Raw genomic sequence first — 20,310 nt, 5'->3', positions numbered from 1 at the left:
TACTTAAGAATTCCTCCCATTCATTTCTGTTGTGCTTTCTGTGGTCTGGAAGATCATATTTTCCAACATGTGGGTCAAGGGTCTTCTCAGACTTTTTTATTCTTGGCGAAGTTTTCCATTGTGGGAGCAAATATAAGTATAAATATAGGTGAATCAACATAAATAAATAAATAACATATTTTTATTCTGATAATTAGCAAATTGGTAGTTACTAAACATCTTTCATTTACTAGGTCTTCCAGAAGGGTGCACTTAACTGTGGAGGAAAAACAACTCATTAAAGTCTTTGAAGGCGACATTGCCAAGGGAGATATTCTGCAGGCAAAGTGAACAGAATGTCCTGAGACATCCTTGCTCTAATCAATATTGAAACAACTGAGAAGCTAAAACATCAGGTTTTGCCATTGGATCAGGGGAGCAAGATGAGTACTGACTAAGTATCTACTGTGTGCAGATCCTAGGCAGAGTAGTTACGGCAGAGAGCAGGAGGAATTTCATTTAATTTTCCCAGCATCCTTGGGAGCTAAGAACCATCCTCTACTGCCCTGTCTTTTCTCTCTCTTTCTGTCTCTCTCTCCCCCTCTCTTTCTCTGCTTCTCCCTCTCTTTCCAGACATTGCTCTTTATTCCCAATAAAACTAAAATCTACACAAGCTCCACGTATCTTTGATTCAATCTTGATCAAAATCCAAGTAATAACTCAGAAACCATAAGTTTTAACAAGGAGTTAATAATTTAAAGTTGTTGACACAGTTGCTTTCGTAGTGGGTGGTAGGCTCTCTCCTTTGATGTTGGAATAAGCTAAAAGGCACAAAAAAACACAGCAGTAGACAAGTGGGGAAAGCGTCACTTTCAAAGCTAAATCCACACTGAATCTGTATCTCACATGATAAAATGAGTACTTTGTGTGCAAGACGCTCTCTTCGAGAGATTCTTTTTTAACTCCAGTGGTTTAATTGTGAAATTGCTCTGAATCTTGAGAGTACGGAGCTTGCTTTTCAGTTGGCTGGCTAGGTGGTTGGTTGGCTGATTGTAGAAAAATTTATTTCTATCCACTGTGTGTTAGTTACAGAAAAGTGAATTTACTCATAAGCTTTGTAATAGTCAACCCTTAGACTATGAATTCACTGACTGTATTATAATAAACACAACCCGCTGTGTAAAAATGTAAATCTCTTGACGTTAAGAAGGGTTTTCTTCCTTGCATAAATTGTACAAGAAAATAATGGTGCTTATAGCAGAAATGTTTTTAAGGCCTACATAAAAACCCCAATTTTTCAAAACACTCAAATGGCTTCTACTATTACCTCTAAAGATTAGTTTAGGAATTGCATATTTCTTACTCCAATAACATTCTATGGGTTCTCCCACCTCCAGTCTCTCTTCTCGATGATCCTTTCTTCACCAGTGTGGCGATTCTGCCAGTTGCTGAGGATGTCTGTTCTAATTATGCGTTCCTGAACTGGAGAAATAACCACAGAACAAGTTTGGGGACCCACTGTGAGATGGACCTGAGCTAAAACTCCATTGATACCTGACCACCATAAGCTCCTACTCTGACTGATGGGCCACAGTGACGTTTTCAGTCTCTTGGAATTAGTGGCAGTTCAGAGCAAGTATTTTCAAAAAGTCTGACTATTTTCCTTTCCCTAATGCACAGTCACCTAGTAAAAGCTCACAGGTCTCTTTGGGGAACACTGGGAGAAAGATTAATGGTATAAATTTCTGGCAGTGTACTGGGGTCCCTCCTCAAGGAGATTCAGCCTCCCTTTCATTAAAGGGGTTCTGGGTCTGTAAACTAGCTCAAGTCTGGGAATTGACCAAGAAGCCATGATGCTCTGTTTCTATATTTCATTAGACTTCTGTTCACTTGACCTGGAACTTTACTCTTACACAGATCAAGTAAGAGTTTAGTAGGCTTCCTTTTTATTTCATTTCTAAAAATGCCACAATTAAGCCAGTACCATAGGTCTACACAGTCAAACTGTTCTGATTTCTGCTTTGCCTCTGCTGTCCACTACAGTAACCACACTCCCCTTGCCTTTGGTGACTGAGTGCCACCACTTGGCCCTTGCACCCTGGGATCCAATTATTCCCACTGCATTTAGGTGTTCCAATTCAGTGACTACAGTCCACACTGGAAGGTCTGTCCCAGAGAGTACAGTAATCACAGACCTCTTTAAGGACACTAAGGATCCCCTCAAGAAACCCTTATAGTCATGGTAAAAGATGTGTTCTCTGAACCCTCCCAGTGTGGGTGAGTAGGTCTGAAATGAAAAATCCATCTAAGATGCAAATATTCCTAGGCCTTTCAATCCCTTCCTCTACCATAAACCAACATAGGTCTGGCATTTCAAGTTCATTTACTATGGGCCACATTTTGATCTACATTTCAGCCAACCAATGAAACAAACTGGTAAAGCTGCAACATTAAATGCAGAACTTCTGCTTAGTGGGCCCAAATCAATAAATTTAGCCTGACCCAACTCTATGTTTCTTCCACCAGTATCCCACACCCTTAATATTCATTCCTATATATATTCTCCAGATTTCTGTTTGTGTAAATTAGAAAAATCAAGTCATTCTTTTGGAGTGTAGCCACCTCTTCATGGTCCACATGTTGTGCCTCACCTTTAGAGGCCTGATGGGACTTGAGTCTAGTTATAGGTCTAGAAGCAAAGAGGGGTGGAGGGGGTGGGTCCTGACGAGAATCAGCAAGTCTTGCAAGGCAACTGCCTCAGGAGAGGCACTTACAGCCTCCTCAGTCACTGCAGAGTTCATCTTCTCTGAACGGGGGCAGAGAGGTTGCTTATATTGGCAAAAAAGACTCCTCAGAATTTAGGGGCTCAGTGTTCCCAGTTTCCTCAGTCTTCCCGCACATCCCCATGCTGACTTTCAGGATCTCATTCCTTCCCAGTCAATGTTCTCACTTTAACAGAAGACACCCTGCAAGGCTGGGAATTCAATTTTCACTGTAATTCAGCCACTCACAGAATGAGATTCTAGGTTTGGTTTTCAGCAATCTCAGGAGATAAGGATCTCTTTCAAGGGAAACACAGAAGCTTTCATATCCTTTATGCAGCATTTGAGCTGGGAATTTGAATCCTTGGGCTCATCCATTTCTTTCCCTACTTTGTCCCGTAACATTAGTGCTACCAGCCAAAGTCATTATACTCATTAGTTTGACAAAAACGTTTTAAGGTATCATGTACTTGGTCACCCAGATTCTTGCCTATTATAAGTATTTGATTAGAAGTTTCTAGTGATATTTTATGTATCTTCATTGCCACATCACAACATGGACTATCAGTGCTCTCTTTACTCCTAGAAATAGAGTCAAAAGGTTCTTTAACATGGAATCAACATAAGTGCCCATCAACATGGAGATTGGATAAAGAAAAGGTGGTGCATATACACCATGGAATACCACACAGCCATAAAAAAGAACAAAATCATGTTCCTTGCAGCAACATGGATGCAACTGGAGGCCATAATCCTAAGTGAATTAATGCAGGAGTAGAAAACCAAATACCGCATGTTCTCACTTATAAGTGAGAACTAAATGTTGGGTATTCGTGGACATACAGATGGGAATAATAGGCACTGGAGACTACTGGAGAGGAGAAAGGACTGAAAAACAGTTAGGTTCTTTGCTCAATACCTGGGCGATGGGATCCTTTATATCACAAACCTCAGCATCATACAATATATCTATGTAACAAACCTGCACATGTACCCACGGAATCTAAAATAAAAGTTGAAATTAAATTTTAAATGTGAAAAATTCAAAAGGAACTACTGCTATAACAATACATCATGCTCAGAAATAAACTATCTTTAAATCTAATCAGATTAGAAAGACAATTCCAGAAACTCCAGAACCAATGCAGAAAACTCATCCTCAAAATTCTGCTCCTCTAGAAGCACTCTCAGTACCATAATCACTCGGGCAGAGTGATCATCCTAAACCACAGGCCCCATCTTATCACCTCCTTCCTCAAAGGTATATTTCATAGCTCCCCATTAAACAGTTCTCCATTGCCAGTGAAATCAACTCCACACTCCCAAACATGGCAATCACGTATGCCTGCTAAGGGAGCCCTTCATTTTAAGTTTATTCTATTTCTTCTGAGCTTCTTTTTTTTCACAAGAGCATCAAGTAATCAGTCTATCCTGAAGAATTACATGATCTAAACAGTATAAATAAGAAAACCGATATAAATCAAACACAGAAAGAAATACATGGACATTCCCAGTGGTGGATTTCACCATCATGAGTAAGTAGGTATTTACTGAGGATATATTTTGTGCCAGACAAGTGACCCACCCTCCTCCATACCACCTCCTTCTGAGACACAGAGTGGCTCCTCTTTTCAAGAACTGACAATGAATTTAGGCCTAAACAAAACATGGCTCATAAATCAAATATTCTGCCCTGATGCTTGGCTAGAATTACATATAAAACAATCACGGGATAATCTTTCATGACAGCAGAGTAATATATCTATCTCTGAGCTGCCATGAAAATTCAGCTCACAATTTATTCTAATGAATCTGCCCCATCTGACATTGCTCTGTGTCCTCCGTGTGGCTGGCACAGACACCATGCCCCAGGGGTCAACTGTTAGGTTCTAAATCACTTTCTGAAAGGTATAACTCCCAGAGTCTTTTCACTGCAGATGGCAAGAAACTAACAGCCAATAAAATACACAAGTCACTGGATCCTTCCAAGAAATCAAAACTCTGCAGGCAAAACATAGAACTCTTGCCTGAAAGGGAAGCTCACATTCATAGGCATGAAGGTAAGGAATAGCCCACAATTCCAGGTTGAGGTGCTTATTTGCAATTATGAAAAATTGGTGTCGATTTATCAAATGCAGGCAGAAAAGCATGGAGTTGGTTTGTCTTATGTATCGCCAATATTGTCATCCTATAGGTTGGTGCAAAAATAATTGTGGTTTTTGCCATTTAAAAGTAACTCCAGGGAGACAAGGCTCTCACACTCAAAAATGAATTATCTTTAAATCTAATCAGATTAAAAAGACAATTCCAGAAACTCCAGAGCCAATTCAGAAAACTCATCCTCAAAATTCTGCTCCTCTAGAAGCACTCTCAGTACCAAAATCACTGGGGTAGAGTGATCATCCTAAACCACAGGCCCCATCTTATCACCTCCTTCCTCAAAGGCATATTTCGTAGCTCCCCATTAAACAGCTCTCCATTGCTGGTGGGATCAACTCCACACTCCTCAACATGATAATCCGTTGCCAGTGATGTCATTTATAAGAACCAAATGGCTTACCCTGCCACATAGCCTTGAGCTTCCTAAGTTTAGTCATTTCTTTGGGTGATTTTTCTTTTACATACCCAGAAAATGCATAATTATCACATAAAAGGTTAAAATACATGTGGATTCACTCATCAACCACCTAAAATTGTGGAATCTCAGAAGAAAGACTTCAGATTGGCCCAAGGTCACACAATCATTAATAGAGCAATTGCAAAAACAAATCTCCTAATTCTAGAACCACTCCCCCAAGCTCAAGCTCTATCCCTTTACACTGTCTTTGTTTCCTTCCTATCTGAATAAAAGTTATAAGACTGAATGTTGCATTGCATGATTACATTGTGGTGTTTGTATTTAACATCTCTGTGTGACCTCCACTTCCGCCATTAGAATAAAACTCATTGAGTGCCAGGACTTTGTCTCCTTGTATTGCTATAAACCAGAGGAGTACCAGGCGTGTGGTAATGTTCAATCATTTTTTAAAAGAATGGATGAAGACTTTAATTAACAAATGAATGCTTTCTCCTTCACTGAGAGTTGAAGGAGACCAACTGCTGGACACTAGGCAGGGTTGAGCCTTCAATGTCAACAACTTACTCACAGACCTTTTTCTTCCCCAAGTGAGACAGTTCTAGATGAGGATCCAACAAAACATAATGCTCAAGAGAAGTAAACTTTAATCTTTCTAAAAGCTCAGAAAAATAGGACAGCAGCACCCAGATATTTTTGTCACCTGGCCAAGGTACATTTATTTATTTTCTGAACTGATTCATTCATTTCCAGGAAAAAAATAACAAAATATCCTATGATTTGACACTTGAATTTGGGAATGGAGATTTCTCTTACTGAATTCCTTTCCTGGCTCATCAAGTAGAATCAAGTAGAAGTCTAGTGTACTTGACTTTTAGAGAGTAAAACTCTAAAAGTTTTACTTTGGGTGATTTTTCTTTTACATACCCAGAAATGATTTTTCTTTTACATACCCAGAAACACCCAGTATGATTTTTCTTTTACATACTCACTTTTAGAGAGTTTCTTTTTTTTTTCTTTCCTTCTTTTTTTTTTTTTTTTTAATGAGACGAGTTGTCACTCTCTCACCCAGGCTGGAGTATAGTGGCACAATGATAGCTCACTGCAACCTCTGCCTCCTGGGCGCAAGCAATCCTCCCACCTCAGCCTCTCGAGTAGCTGGAACTACAGGCATGTACCACCATATCTGGCTAATTTCTTTTGTATTTTGTAGATGTGGGTTTCACCATGTTTCCCAGGCTGATCTCAAACTCCTGGGATCAAGTGATCCTCCCACCTCGGCCTCCCAAAGCACTGGGATTACAGGCATGAGCCACCACACCCAACCAGAGAGTTTCTTTTTTTTAAAACAGAGAGAGGATGGGGAAAGAGAGATCTGAGTTAGCAGCACTCAAACATAAACAGCTTTTTTACCAGCTGAGGTAGGAGAGCTTGACCTTAGAAGTCTACCATAAAAAAAACTGGCCGAAAGAAATTTGCAGTCTCACCGGAGAAAATCTGTTCCTGAATCATTATCAAGCAATGAGTTTAGTAATAATAACAACCACAATCAACGATGTTAACCAAGATATCTTAAGCACTGATTAGGTCCAGGTACTGTTTTAGCCATGTTAAATGGTTTAACCTCATTTAATTCCCCAAAAAAAATCCTATGAAGTAGATACCATTATTATCTCCATTTTGCAAACAAGGAAACCAAGGCACAGAGAAGCCAGGCAACTTTCCCAAAATCACGCTACTAAGAAATGGCACAGCAAGGTCTCAAACCCAAGCAACTGGCTCCAGGGCCACATTGCTTCATCATCTCACTGCAGGTATAGTCCACTGCAAATGCCAGAAGGCAGAATGGCAGAATATAAAGTAACAAGAACTAATCGTTGTTGAGGGGGCACCAAGTGCTGGTTGCTTTACACCTACATTATCTCATTTAGTCCTCACAGCACTGTATTACTGCTCTTATTCTACAGATGGAAACACCAAGAATTAGAGTAGTCATCACTTGCCCAAGGTCACTAGCAAATCGATGACATATAGGACACACCCAGTTGCCTAGAGGTCAGACTCCAGTGCCCACATCATTATCAGCACACCATGCTCCCTTTCTGCTGGAAGCAGTCTGGTGTTCCAAGCTCTCTATAAGGTGCTTGATGACACAGACAGTGGCCTGTGCATGGCATGACCTCTTTCCCACAAACCAGGCATGAGAGAAGGGCAGTAAGATGTGGCAGAATGGGCCCAGGCTTTTAAGTCAAATAGACCTGGGGTCAAACCCCTGCTTGACACCTATGAGCTATGTGACCTTAGATAAAACTCTCTGAATCTGGGTCTGTGTGTTTACACTGAAGGACAAAGATCATCTAACTGACATGGTGACTCTGAAGGTTCCATGTGACAGTGTGTGGAAATTCTGGCCTCATGAAATCCTCAAATCCATCCAGCCCCCTGGATCCATTTAGACACTCATTTTCTTGACCACAAAGAGGGTCCCACGAGTGCACAGGAAGTCCATCTATGTTCAGAGGGTCTGCCTTCTCCTCTTGGGCTGAATCACAGCATCTTCTGGGCAGACACTAAGAGCAAAATTACAAAAACCTGGACTCCCCAGATTAAGACCATGTTCCCACAACTCCCAGCATTTGCCCTAGGAGCCAGCAAGGGCTGCAACCATACTGCAGCTCTGTTAATGAGGCTGCTAGGCACCACAGTGCCAGAGAGACCAGCAGGGCATGAAATCATTACCGACGTTGCCAATTTGGACTCACAGGGACCCAGGGTTTCAGCTGGGAATACTGCAGAACAAATTAATATCTTGGAAATGTTTACATCAGTTGGAGATGGTTTTGTTTTGTTTGGGGTTTTTGGTTTTTATTGGTTGTTTGTTGGTTGGTTGGTTGGTTTTGTCCTTTTAAAAAAATCTACTATTTATACTTAAAAGCAGGTAGCAGAATTTTTTAATATGAAAAAGAACTACACTAAAATTATGTTGGTGTTTAAAAACTCTAGGTAATATCCTTGCTTCTCAAGCCCTTCCTTCTGTTTGCATATACTCTGTCTCTTTTGGTGCCCTCATGGTTATATCTGACATAGTTCTAATCATTTTAAATGACCCTTTAGTTAAACACAAATGTGTAAAACCATTTTAAAAAGCCCCCAGGAACAATTCTTTACGCAGATGTTCTTTATTTGATATCTCAGTTTTATTTACAGTGGCCCTAATTCAGGGGATTGAAAACTGCAGCCGGCAGGCTAAATCTGGCCCACTGACCATTTTTTCATAAATAAAGTCTAATTGGAACACAGTCACGCCCATTTGTTTACATGTTGTTCAAAGCTGCTATTGTGCTACTGTGCCAGAGTTGAGTGGTTGTGACAGAGACCATCTGGTTCTGCAAAGTCTATGATATCTACTATCTGGGTCTTTACAGAACTGTTTGCTAGCTCTTGCTCTATAGCAAATATTGGGGATCTGAATTACACCAGGTATTTCATAGAGACTGTCCCTACAGTAACTAAATAATTCTGTGTGTTTGTTAATGTCTGTTTGTTCAACTACATGCAAATTATCTGAGAGACAAAAGCTTTTTTCTTCCCAGGTCCTGAGCACAGTCTAGCATAAGGTAAATCAATAAAAAATATTTGTTGAATGAAGGAGCTGAATTGCTAGATAGATTTTGAGCTCTTCAGGGTCACAAGCATGTCCTGGTCTTGAATGAGAACTTGACTCATAGTTAGTTCTCAATAACTGCATGTTTGCTGCACAATTAATTCCATGGACTCTAAATTTAGAGGCTAGATATGTTTTGCAAGACATTTGGTGACTAAAGACAAATGCTTGTCCATATGATGATGAATCTTTTCTACATCACACCATTTGTGCATATCCTCTCTCTAATTTCGCAAATCCTCTCTGCCTCAGCCTGATGCTGATGCTTGGCTCTGATGATGCTGATCTCTTAATTGATTTGCAAGGCTGTTCCTCTATCCTGCAGAATCCATCTGTGCCTCACAGCATGGTCCCCAACAGCCTGCAGGGACTCCACTGGTGTGCTCAAGCCCATCATTCATCCCCAGGGTATGTGGGCATTCAGCCTACTAACATTTATGTACATGAGAAACCAGGAACAGACACCATCAGATTCTGGAAAGACACAGAGAGAAGGACCAAGTGGAAGAGACCAGCCAGAGGTCTCTTCCCAAATGTATTTGTCATTTGGACATCGAAGAAGGTTTAATTTGCCACTCCCACATTTGCCACTCCCAAAATATATTTGTCATTTGGACATCGAAGAAAGTTTAATATGAAGAAGAAAGAAATCTGACTCTCAAGGAGGCAACAAGATCTGGAAAGCAAACTAAGAGCTCAGAATTCAGATAGACCTCAATAGAAATCTAAGCTCCAAGACTTATTAGCTGTGCAAACTTAAGCCAATCAATTGATTTCTCTAAGATAAAAATCCCTTAACAGCAAAATGGGTACATTGTGATATATTTAAAGTGCTTAATAGTGACAGATACTATATAAATTTTACTTCTCCTTCCCTTTCATTGGAGGGATCATTGGAAATTTCCACTTACCTAGCATTCCTTTTTTGGAACTGGACAGACACATGTCCTTCTCTGCACTGGGCAGGGCAAAACTCACCACGAACACTTCCACTCCATCGGCCATCAGGGCCAAACCTAAGACGAAAAAGAGGATCCACTGGAAGCGGCCATGGCCACACTCATCCATGATGGTCTCGTACTGGTGGGCCAACTGCTCCTCATCTTCCAGCCTCTCAGCCATCAGGTCTGTCTGGCCCCGAAGGCTGTCCATTCTGGAGGGCGCCATCTTGGCCTGCTTGGCCTTGACATCATCTGGGTGAGGGATACCCTGGTACTCGCCCTCATAGATCTCGTCTTCCTCATCATGACCTTCGGTGACATCACTCTGTGCATCTTCTTCTGGGTTGGATTCATTGCCACGGTAATAGCCATCATTGGGGGCATAGCCCCCATAGTTGTCCTGATACTTGTAGTCATCCATTCCTTGGTTCCGCAACTGCTTGGTTGCCACTTGAGCTATATCCCTCGCTCTGTGGTAGAGGTTTGGGCTATTTCAATAACCATCATTCATTATGTAGTTCAAATGTGAAATATGTTCATGTGACTTCTTAGGTGAAAGTCACACTCGTTTTCTCCCCCCTTTATCTCTCAAATCAACCAGATTTGTGTGAAGACAACCTAAATATCCTTTTGCACTCGATATCTATTGGAAGTCTGGAAAGTTTCAAGCTCTGGTCTCCTTTAGAGACTCAGAAGTGTTGTGTTGGGAAGTGTTGATTAGAAATGGATCCAGCTGTTTTTCTTGACAGGGACTTGGCAGACTGCGTGCTGGCCTGATTTGTCCTGCCACTGAAGGTTATGCCCTGAGAACAGAGAGAAGGGATAGAGAAGAATGTTACAAAAGGTTGAAATTCTAACAAAATACTCTCAGAATTAAGCCAATATATTCGGTAATGCCTCATGTGTAAGGTGGGGAAAATCTTGATCAGAGATTCAAATTTCTATCAACTGAATGAGGATTGAGTCAGTGAGGCTGGAGGCTAAGGGAGAAGGAACCGTGGTCAGAGAGGCCCTTTGAATCTCTAATTGACCCATGAAAGAGGTCAAATCTTATGCAAGTTAGGAGAAATACCTAATGTAAATGTCAAGTTAATGGGTGTAGCGAACCAACATGGCACATGTATACATATGTAACAAACCTGCACGTTGTGCACATGTACCCTAGAACTTAAAGAACAATAATAATAAAAATAAAAACAAAATAAAAATCTTATGCAAGAATGGAATATAAAGTGGTCAAGGGATTTTCACTCTAAGATAATTTTGTGTTATGGATTTTCTAATAGAACTTATCAAGCCTTTGGCAATAGTGGAGGTTATTACAGCTCAGTTTCTGCTATGAAAATGCCAGCTTTTCTAACTTTGTCATGAAGTGGCTGTACAATTTAACATCTAGAAATGTATGGCAAAAAAAATAGCTGGAAACATTTTTCTTGAGTCCCAGCTTACTTTTGAGACTCAGCATTGTGCTTCAAAGACCACTCCGTCCTCATATGAGGCTTAAACAGGCAGCAGCAGGGGACTGAGGATACAGCCAGATGACCTGGGTCTGAAACTCAATTCTGCTGCACAATGGACCATGCGACCATGCACGCATCTTTCTGAACCCCAATTTTCTCATGTATAAAATGGGATAACAATAGTACTTATTCAAAAGGTTGTGCATAAAGTGCTTAGAATAATGCCTGGTCTGCACAGGTAAATACTATTTAAGCCTTGACATGAGTGCTGCTTTTTTTTTTTTTCCTAGTTCCATTTCTGGACACCAGGAGGCAATGTTGTCTAGAGTCAAGATCTCATCCTATATCCCAATTCCAATCAGAGTTCCTCTGTTGACTCCTTTGCCCAGTAGATTCTCATTGTGCCTAGAATCTCAGGTTTCACAAAGCTTGGGGCCACCATTTATTGTGGCCTACTGTGTGCCAGAGAGTGTGCTAAATGTATCACATCTCTTATCTGTAATTCTCACAACAGCAAAGAAAGAAAGAAAAAAAATCTGTATCTTCATTTGAGAGATAATCAAACTGTCTCAGAGTGGGTGAGTAACACAATCAAGGTCACAGCACTAGGACCAGGTCACTGATCCCAAAGCCAGCTCTTTCCTCATGGTTCCCAAATGCTATCCTGAGGGGCTGTCACATTAAATCACCTGGGGAGCTTTAAAAATACAGATTCCCACAGTGTAATGAAGAAGGTCTGGTTCAAGCTCAGAAATCCAAATTTGCACACAGCTCTCTCCAAGTGGCTCTGAGGCCCCGCCTCACTGAGTCAGGTGAGTGGAGTCAGGTGAGTGGAGTTAGCTCCCCTCAGGACTAGGCGTCAGCCCCTCCTACACCCCCTACCCCACCCCAGTGCTCCCAGCTGCTAGACCCTTGATAGGGATGATGCTCGGACCTCCATACATTGAGGCTGCCAGAGACTCACGCCCCAGGTCAAACCACCTGCCGATAGTACAGACCCCATCAACCTTTACAGGCCTCCCTGTCACACCTGAAATCCACTGTCCTTTTAGCACGCTCAGCAGATGTCACCTCACAAAGGATTGGACACACTTATCCTCACCATGGCTACTTGACTCCTCCCTCTGCCCACAGACCATCCCTGGGCCGTCTGCCCCACACCTGCTTCCTGGCCCTCCTGGTCTTCAGCCCTGGACAGACTCCAGCACTGAAACCCATCTGACTCAGACAACACAACGCATTTCCTTCTGAGAGGATGGAAACCAGTGGTTCTCAAACATTGCAGGGTGAAGCACCACTCGGAACATGGGCAGATCAACAGAAATGCCAATTCCAGGACCCCTCCCTGAAAGACACTGAATCTGCAGGATGGGGGCAGGGCCTTGCAATCTGCGTTTTCCACAAACGACACTGGGAATCCAGGACTGCACTTTGAGAAACAGTGCCAAAGAAGCCAGCAACAAATACTTACTAAGAAATGATTCGCACTCTACTCTTTCTGATTTTTCACCATCTCCAGTAAATAAATTTCTGTTAGACCATGTTGGCTTGAACCATGTCAGATTAATATTCTAAATCTGTTTTTATTACATCTATTTAGGGACCACCAGAGGAATATAAGTCACATGTAAACAGCAGGAGAGTTTGCAGAGTGCTATAAAAACAGGGAAAGAACACCAATTGACTGAGACCTGGTGTGTTATTTCCATCCTGGGGGCCCTATAACAACGTCGTGAACTAGAAATGATAGACTTGCAATTCCAAAAGTACTTGTGGGACTCACCACCCAGGACAAAGGTTCTGGGAGTTGTTTGGCAGAAAGAAGTGGATCTTCGTCAAAACTAACTCCACTCACCTGATCCAGTTAAAAGAACTGCTGTGAATGTCAAGTGCAGTGGAGGGAAGGGGAATCACTGTCCAGTGATGTTTCATTTCTATTTCATTTAAGAAATACAACTATTAATCATTTTCAATGGTACTGGCTGAATTGTGTCTCTATAGCATGAAGGTATGTTGAAATTCTGACCGCTGGTACCTCAAAATGTGATCTTATTTGGAAATAGAGTCTTTACAGAGGTGATCAAGTTAAGATGATATCATTCGGATGGCTCCTAATCCAATGTGACTGGTGTCTTTACAAAAGGACACAGAAACAGACATGCTCAGAAGGCAGACAATGTGAAGACCCGAGACAAATGCCATCTACAAGCCTAAGGCTTCCCAACCTGCAACAGATTCTCTCTCACAGCTCTCAGAAGGAATCAACCGTGTTGACACCCTGATTCTAAACATCCTTGGGCTCCCGAGCTATGAAACAAATAAATTTCGGTGGTTCAAACCATCCAATCGGTAGTATTTTTTATGACAGACCCAGGAAACTAATACATTCAACAAGTCTAGTGTTTATCAAATAACAAAATCAAACAGCTATGATAAAACAACCACAAGTGCAACTGAATTGAGTACTGAGGTGAGCATTTTATAAGCAATACCTCATTATTCTTACAGCCAATAGTAAAACAAGATTATTCTCTCCGTTTCACAGATTAAGAAACTGAGGAATAAGAAGATTTAAGAATGTGCCCAAATTAACACAGAGAATCAATATCGGGCTTGGATTTGAAATCCATGTGCAAACAGAATGTTAGGGATGATGATACAAAGTGAAAGAAACTAAGATGCCAAGAATATAAGTCAAGGTCACACGCTGAGTCGCTGGCAGAGCTCACATTGACATTGAGCTTCCAACTCTTTGGTTAGGGTTTGCTGACCCATCCTCAACAAGCATGTCCTGGGATCTTGATGCTGAAGGCATTACAGGAACTGTGACATGACTTGATCCCCATTCTCAGAAGATCTACCCCTCATGAGAGAGTTAGATTAAAACAACACAAAGCATCATGCAGTAATAAAAATTGCAATCTTGATTATTAATAATAGTATCTTCAATTTATTGAATACTTGCCTTGAGGCTTTGTGCCAGCTACTGTTCTAAGTTTACCATGTGCTTTACATCTTTTAACCTGCACAAGAACTGTGTGAGGTGAGACTATTATTGTGCCCATTTTACAGAAAATAAGACTGAGACTGAAGAACTTAGATAGATGACACAGGGTCACAGACATTTGTTCTCCAAGGGGTTCCAAAGGAGGGAGGGGTCCTATGGGTCGGGATCTGCTGAAATAGTATCCTAGAGGTAGTGGGGATGTCCAACGGCAGGAAAGGGCTCAGAGAAACAAACAATGGAGAGGAAGGCATGGCAGGCTGGAGGACAAAGCTACACAGAGGCATGCAGGCAGGATGGCTTTGCTTGTCTTGGCAGCAATGAAGAGGCCAGGTGGCCTATAGCAGTTGATCCAAGAGTGGGAGGTTATGGGAGATATGATGCGGAAGGAAATAGAAGTCAGTGTGAATACGCTGCTCAGGGTTTGAAATTTTCTTTGAGAAAAGAGACCCAGTGAAGGTTGTTAAACTGGACACAGCAGTGCAGTGCAGCAGGGCAGGGCTCTGGAAAGATCCTTCTTGTGGGGGGGGATGTGCTCCTGGTTTTCAATAAAAATTCTAACAACAATGAAACCAGATAGAAGCTTTCATGTATGCACATGTGTGTGTGTGTGTGCGCGCGCGTGCGCATGTGTGTGTACATGCTTGGTAATAGTCCAGAGGAGAAGTGAGGTCAGGACCAAGGGGGTGGTCATGGGGCTGGAAGGACAGACACAAGGGGACTCCCACAGGAGAACACATGGTGCATTTCCTATCAGGTGAGGAGGAAAGGCCGAGAGTAACTAGAACAATGATGACCCTAAGGAGCCAAATTCTGGACTGGAAACCTTTCCAGCATCCTATATAATTCCTGTGTAATTAAGATAAAAAAAATCTTTTTTCAGGCTGATCCACCTTTTTGGTATGATTGTGGGATGTACAACAAAGACTCTGGTCTCAGAGGGTCCAGGTTCCAATCCTGACTCTGCCACATCTACTACCTGCATGCAAGCTACTAACTGCTCTGTGCCCCAGTTTCCTCATCTGTAAAATGGTTATAGTAGGGTCATTGTGAGAATTCAGTTGAGATCATTCATGAAGAGTGCTCAGCACGGTGCCTGGCACACATGTGATCAATTTAAATCTGATCAATAGCTATTATTGTTTTTGTCATCATAATTATTGTCTGGACATGGGGGCTCACACCTGTAATCCCAGTACTTTAGGAGGCAGAGGTGGGAGGATTGCTTGATTCCAGGCGTTTGAGACCAGCCTGAGCAACATGGTAAAATTCTGTCTCTACAAAAAATGCAAAAAGTCAGCCAGGTGTGGTTGTGCACACCTGTAATCCCAGTTCCTCAGGAGGCAGAGGACAGAGGATCAATTGATCCCAGGAGGTGGAGGTTGCAGTGAGCCAAGATCATGTCACTGCACTCCAACCTGGGTGAAAGAGAAAGACCCCCATTTCAAAAAATAAAATAAATAAAAATGAAAAATAAAATAAAAGTTATGATTATTATCTAAGTATTGGCAATTAAAATGTAGCCAAGTTCTAAGCTTGAGCCCAGCTTCATGCCCCGTGAGATTTGGGGCCCATCAGGACTGGGCGAGGAAACCAAGTACAGAGAAAAACAAACTAACATTGAGTTACTCATAAAAACAACTACTTCCCATGCTGCTAACCTCTTAAGCATCCACCTTTAACTTTTACATTCTATTAGCCTCCACATCTATGCTATATGACTGAAAATCATTGTGCAGCAAACTCTTGCTTATTACTAAATATCACAGAGAACAAAGTTAAATATAATATTATAATCAAATGATGTAATGCTTCCCAAAATCTGTTCTGTAGAACATTAGACCTTTAATATTCTCTTTTCAGTGAAAAATAGAATTCCAAGAACAAGTAAGTTTGGGAAACACAGCATCTTCTATTCAGTATTCTCTTTTGGAAATTCACAATGCACATTGCTGTATTAAAGGCCATGAGAAGGCCTGAATAAAAACGTGCTTAATACCACAGTAAGATACCACTACACATCCATTAGAATAGCCCTAATCAACAGACAGACAACAGCAAATGTTGGCTAGGATGTGATGAACTGGAACCCTCAGAAACTGATAGTGGGCATGTAAAATAACCTTTGGAAAATAGTTTGGCAGTTTCTTAAAATGTCAAATATACACTTACCAAATAATCCAGGAGTTCCATTCTGAGAATCTACCCAAGATAAATAAAAATATACACCCACACAAAGACTTGGACACAAATGTTAATAGCAATATTATTTATAATTGCCCCAAACTGGAAACAGTACAAATGTCCACCAGCTGATGAATGGATAAACCAAATGCAGTGCAATGGAATACTGATTAGCAATAGAAAAAGAAACAAATTGCTAATACAAACTACAACCTGGGTAAACATTATGTCAAATGAAAGAAGCTAAACACAAAAGACCACATGTTGTGTGATTCCATTTATATGAAATATCCAGAATAGGCAAATCCATAGACAGAAAGTAGATTGGTGGTTGCCCAGCGCTGTGGGTGACAGTGGGGAATGAGTGTAAGTAAACTTGAGGGAATTCAGGGGTGTGGGGAGGGTGTTGATGGGAATGTTCTAAAACTGGATTATAGTGATGATTGTACAATTCTATGAATTTACTAAAAATCATCGAATTGAACACTTACAATGAGTGGATTTTATGGTATATAAAATATACCTCAATAAAGCTGCCGTCCCCACCACCTCTCCAAAAAAAAACTATTTAACCTATTAAAATCAATATTTCCCACTATCATAGGCTCCTTTTTCATTGGAATCCTCATTGACATCCATGGAATACAGGCTGTTCTAAATAAAGATTTTTTTTTCACTAGAATCTAAGCTCCATTCATCCCAGGATTTTGTCATGTCTTGAGAACCCATTTGGCAAGCATCCTGGAGTTTATCTGCATGAGGGACCAAGAGTTTCCTATTGGAAGAGAGAATTACAGCACGTCTTGGTCATAAACGCAGTGGATTACTGCTGAAAGGAAGGATAATTCTGAACCTTTTCACTAGGCTCCATCCAATCTTGATGGTGTATCAAGAGCCCAGAATGTGCCCAGGTGCAGTGGCTCATGCCTGTACTCCCAGCACTTTGGGAGGCCAAGTTGGGTGGATCACCAGAGACCAGAAGTTTGAGACAAGCCTGGGCAACATGGAGAAAGTCCATCTCTAAAAAACGTACAAAAATAAGCTGGATGTGATGGTGCACACCTGTAGTGTCAGCTACTAGGGAGGCTGAGGTGGGGAGGATGGCTTGAGTGGCTTAAACCCGGGAGGCGGAGGTTGCAGTGAGCATACCACTGCACTCCAGCCTGGGCAACAGAGAAAGACCATGTCTCAAAAAGAAAGAAAGAAAGGAGAGAGAGAGAGAGAGAAAGAGAGAGAGAGAAAAGAAAGAAAAGGAAGGAAGGAAAGAAGGAAGGAAGGAAGGAAGGAAGGAAGGCAGGCCAGCCCAAAATGTAGCAACTCTGCTGTGAACAATAACAAAAGATGGTCCCCTTAGCCAAGATACCAGTATCCTCAGGGCCCACCCATGGAGAGCTGAGCACATCTGGTACTCCTTTTAGCAGGAGTCAGTAGCATCTGTGACTTGAGTTGCAGTCGGCTTTGACAAGAGATTTCACCCCAATGAGTCAGGGCAGAAGACGAAAACAGCAGCCATCCCATGCTTAGAAGGACTGGATACCCTTGGGTACTCCCGGAACTATTTGGCAGGAATTTGGTGGACACTGAGGCACTATAGGGATAAAGCCTGAGAAAATGTTATTTGAGAACCTTATTGTAATTCTATTTTATATAAAGAAAGAGAGGAGTCAACACACTCAGATGGGTACTAATGAGATGTTCACATGTGTCAGCTTTGTGAAAAGGGGTGAGGCTCCAGACACACTCCCCCAAAATTTGGCACCTTGGCATTTGAGAAAACAGCAGAAGCGGGAGGGGCATTTTTTTTGTTTTTTTGAGACAGAGTTTCACTCTTGTTGCCTAGGCTGTAGTACAATGGCGTGATCTTGGCTCACAGCAACCTCCGCCTCCCGGGTTCAAGCCATTCTACTGCTTCAGCCTGCGGGATTGGCTTTCTATCCTTCCCCTTGCCCTTCTCCCCTGAAGCAGATTGTAAAAATGTGTTCTGACTTTCCTCTAAAGTAGGTCATAAAATCTTCATTCCAGCGGTGCCCACCCTATACCTAAAAGAAAAGAATATCCTTATCTCTGAAGACACGGGGACACAGTGATGAAACTGAGCAGACAGGCCTTGGTAAACTCCCCCGGCTCATTCTCATGAGACCATGCCCTTTTGTCCTCCAATCATACTGCTGCACAACTGTCCAGAACAATAAACAGTTCTCCTGGTTTTGGGGGAGTCTTCATTTCTGAAGGCTCCCGTGTCACATAAAACTCATATTAAATAAGTTTGTATGCTTTTCTCTTGTTAATCTGTCTTTTGTTATAAGAATCTCAGCCATGATCCTGGCAACAATAAGAACAAATACCTTTTACTTTAGTTCCCATCCTAATTGAGATGGTCATAGCAATAGTGAGTACTACGTGAGGGCATGTGACTCCTCCATACAAAATAGAGTCTGTTGTGTTAGAGAAAATCCACTGGACAACTGGAGAGAGGACCTGAATCATAGTCCCATTCCTGCCATAAAGGCATTGAGGGAGCCTGAATGAAGTCACTCACCTTCTGGGGTTCTCAGCTCCTCGCCTCTCAAGCAAGGGATTGTTTTGGACGATTTCTAAGACCCTGTCTAGCCATCTGACTCAATATTTTCTCATATATCTGTGAAAATGCTTTGAAGTATCCAAGTAATATATAATAACATAATTATTATTATGTTAGAATATGACAGGATAATGTTTCTTTTGAGTTAAGAGCAACATTTACAAACTGATTAGCCATTTGTTTTGGCAATTTGGTGGCTGTTTATTCTTTTTTTATTATTATTATACTTTAAGTTCTAGGGTACATGTGCACAACGTGCAGGTTTGGAATATATGTATAAATGTGCCATGTTGGTGTGCTGTACCCATTAACTCACCATTTACATTAGGTATTTCTCCTAATGCTATCCCTCCCCCCTCCCCCTAAACATTTAGAATTACTCCAAGAGGTCCCATGGCATTGCACACGTATTTTTATTATCATATTATACTGGAATTATTGATATCTCTTTGTTTATGTGTCTCTCTCTGCCAGGAGATTGTGGGCAGGTCCAAGATAGATAAAGCACTGAATTTTACTTATCTTTGAGTCGCTAGACCCAAACAGAGTCTTGAACATAGAAGATTCTCGAAAAATGTTTGCTCAATGAACACAGTTAATTGTTATTCAGGGTCGGGCGCAGTGGCTCACACCTGGAATCCCAGCACTTTGGGATGCTGAGGTGGGTGGATCATTTGAGGTCAGTTCAAGGCCAGCCTGGACAACATGGCGAAACCCTGTCCTCACTAAAAATACAATACTTAGCTGAGCGTGGTGGCACATGCCTGTAATCCCAGCTATTCAGGATGCTGAGGCAGAAGAATCACTTGAACCCAGGAGGCAGAGGTTGCAGTGAACTGAGATTGTGCCACTGCATTCCAGCCTGGGCAACAAAGTGAGGATCCATCTCAAAAAAAAAAAAATATATATATATATATATATAGTTACTCAGTGCCTCGCTGAAGTTGAAAATGGCCCATGAGACAGAATGTCCCTGCCTTGAGTAAATAGACAAAGTGTTTAATGTTATGCTTTACTTTTGTTAAAAAAAAATAAAAATAAAAATACAAGTTAAATTGCCAGGCGCAGTGGCTAACACTTTGGGAGGCCGAGGCGGGCAGATCACCTGAGGTCGGAAGTTCGAGACCAGCCTGACCAACAAGAAGAAACCCTGTCACTAC

At 41.6% G+C, this 20,310-nt stretch overlaps 1 protein-coding gene across 2 annotated transcripts in view; it reads right to left on the bottom strand.

Annotated features, from left to right (window-relative positions):
- SV2B (synaptic vesicle glycoprotein 2B) overlaps positions 1 to 20,310 on the bottom strand; it is a 192,222-nt gene that overhangs the window by 60,311 nt on the left and 111,601 nt on the right. The window contains exon 2 of one of the 2 annotated variants that reach the window (XM_011947396.1): positions 9,892 to 10,724. The exons of the other annotated variant lie outside the window; for it this stretch is intronic. Coding sequence (XP_011802786.1) covers positions 9,892 to 10,342 — 451 coding nt within the window. The 5' untranslated portion in view covers positions 10,343 to 10,724. The remainder of the gene's footprint in view (positions 1 to 9,891; positions 10,725 to 20,310) is intronic. 2 annotated transcript variants of the gene reach the window in all.

This window comes from Colobus angolensis, unplaced genomic scaffold, assembly GCF_000951035.1.
Source record: "Colobus angolensis palliatus isolate OR3802 unplaced genomic scaffold, Cang.pa_1.0 Scaffold264, whole genome shotgun sequence".
NCBI lineage: Eukaryota > Metazoa > Chordata > Mammalia > Primates > Cercopithecidae > Colobus > Colobus angolensis.
Note: the sequence above shows the minus strand (reverse complement) of the source record. Positions and strands in the feature narration are given on the sequence as shown.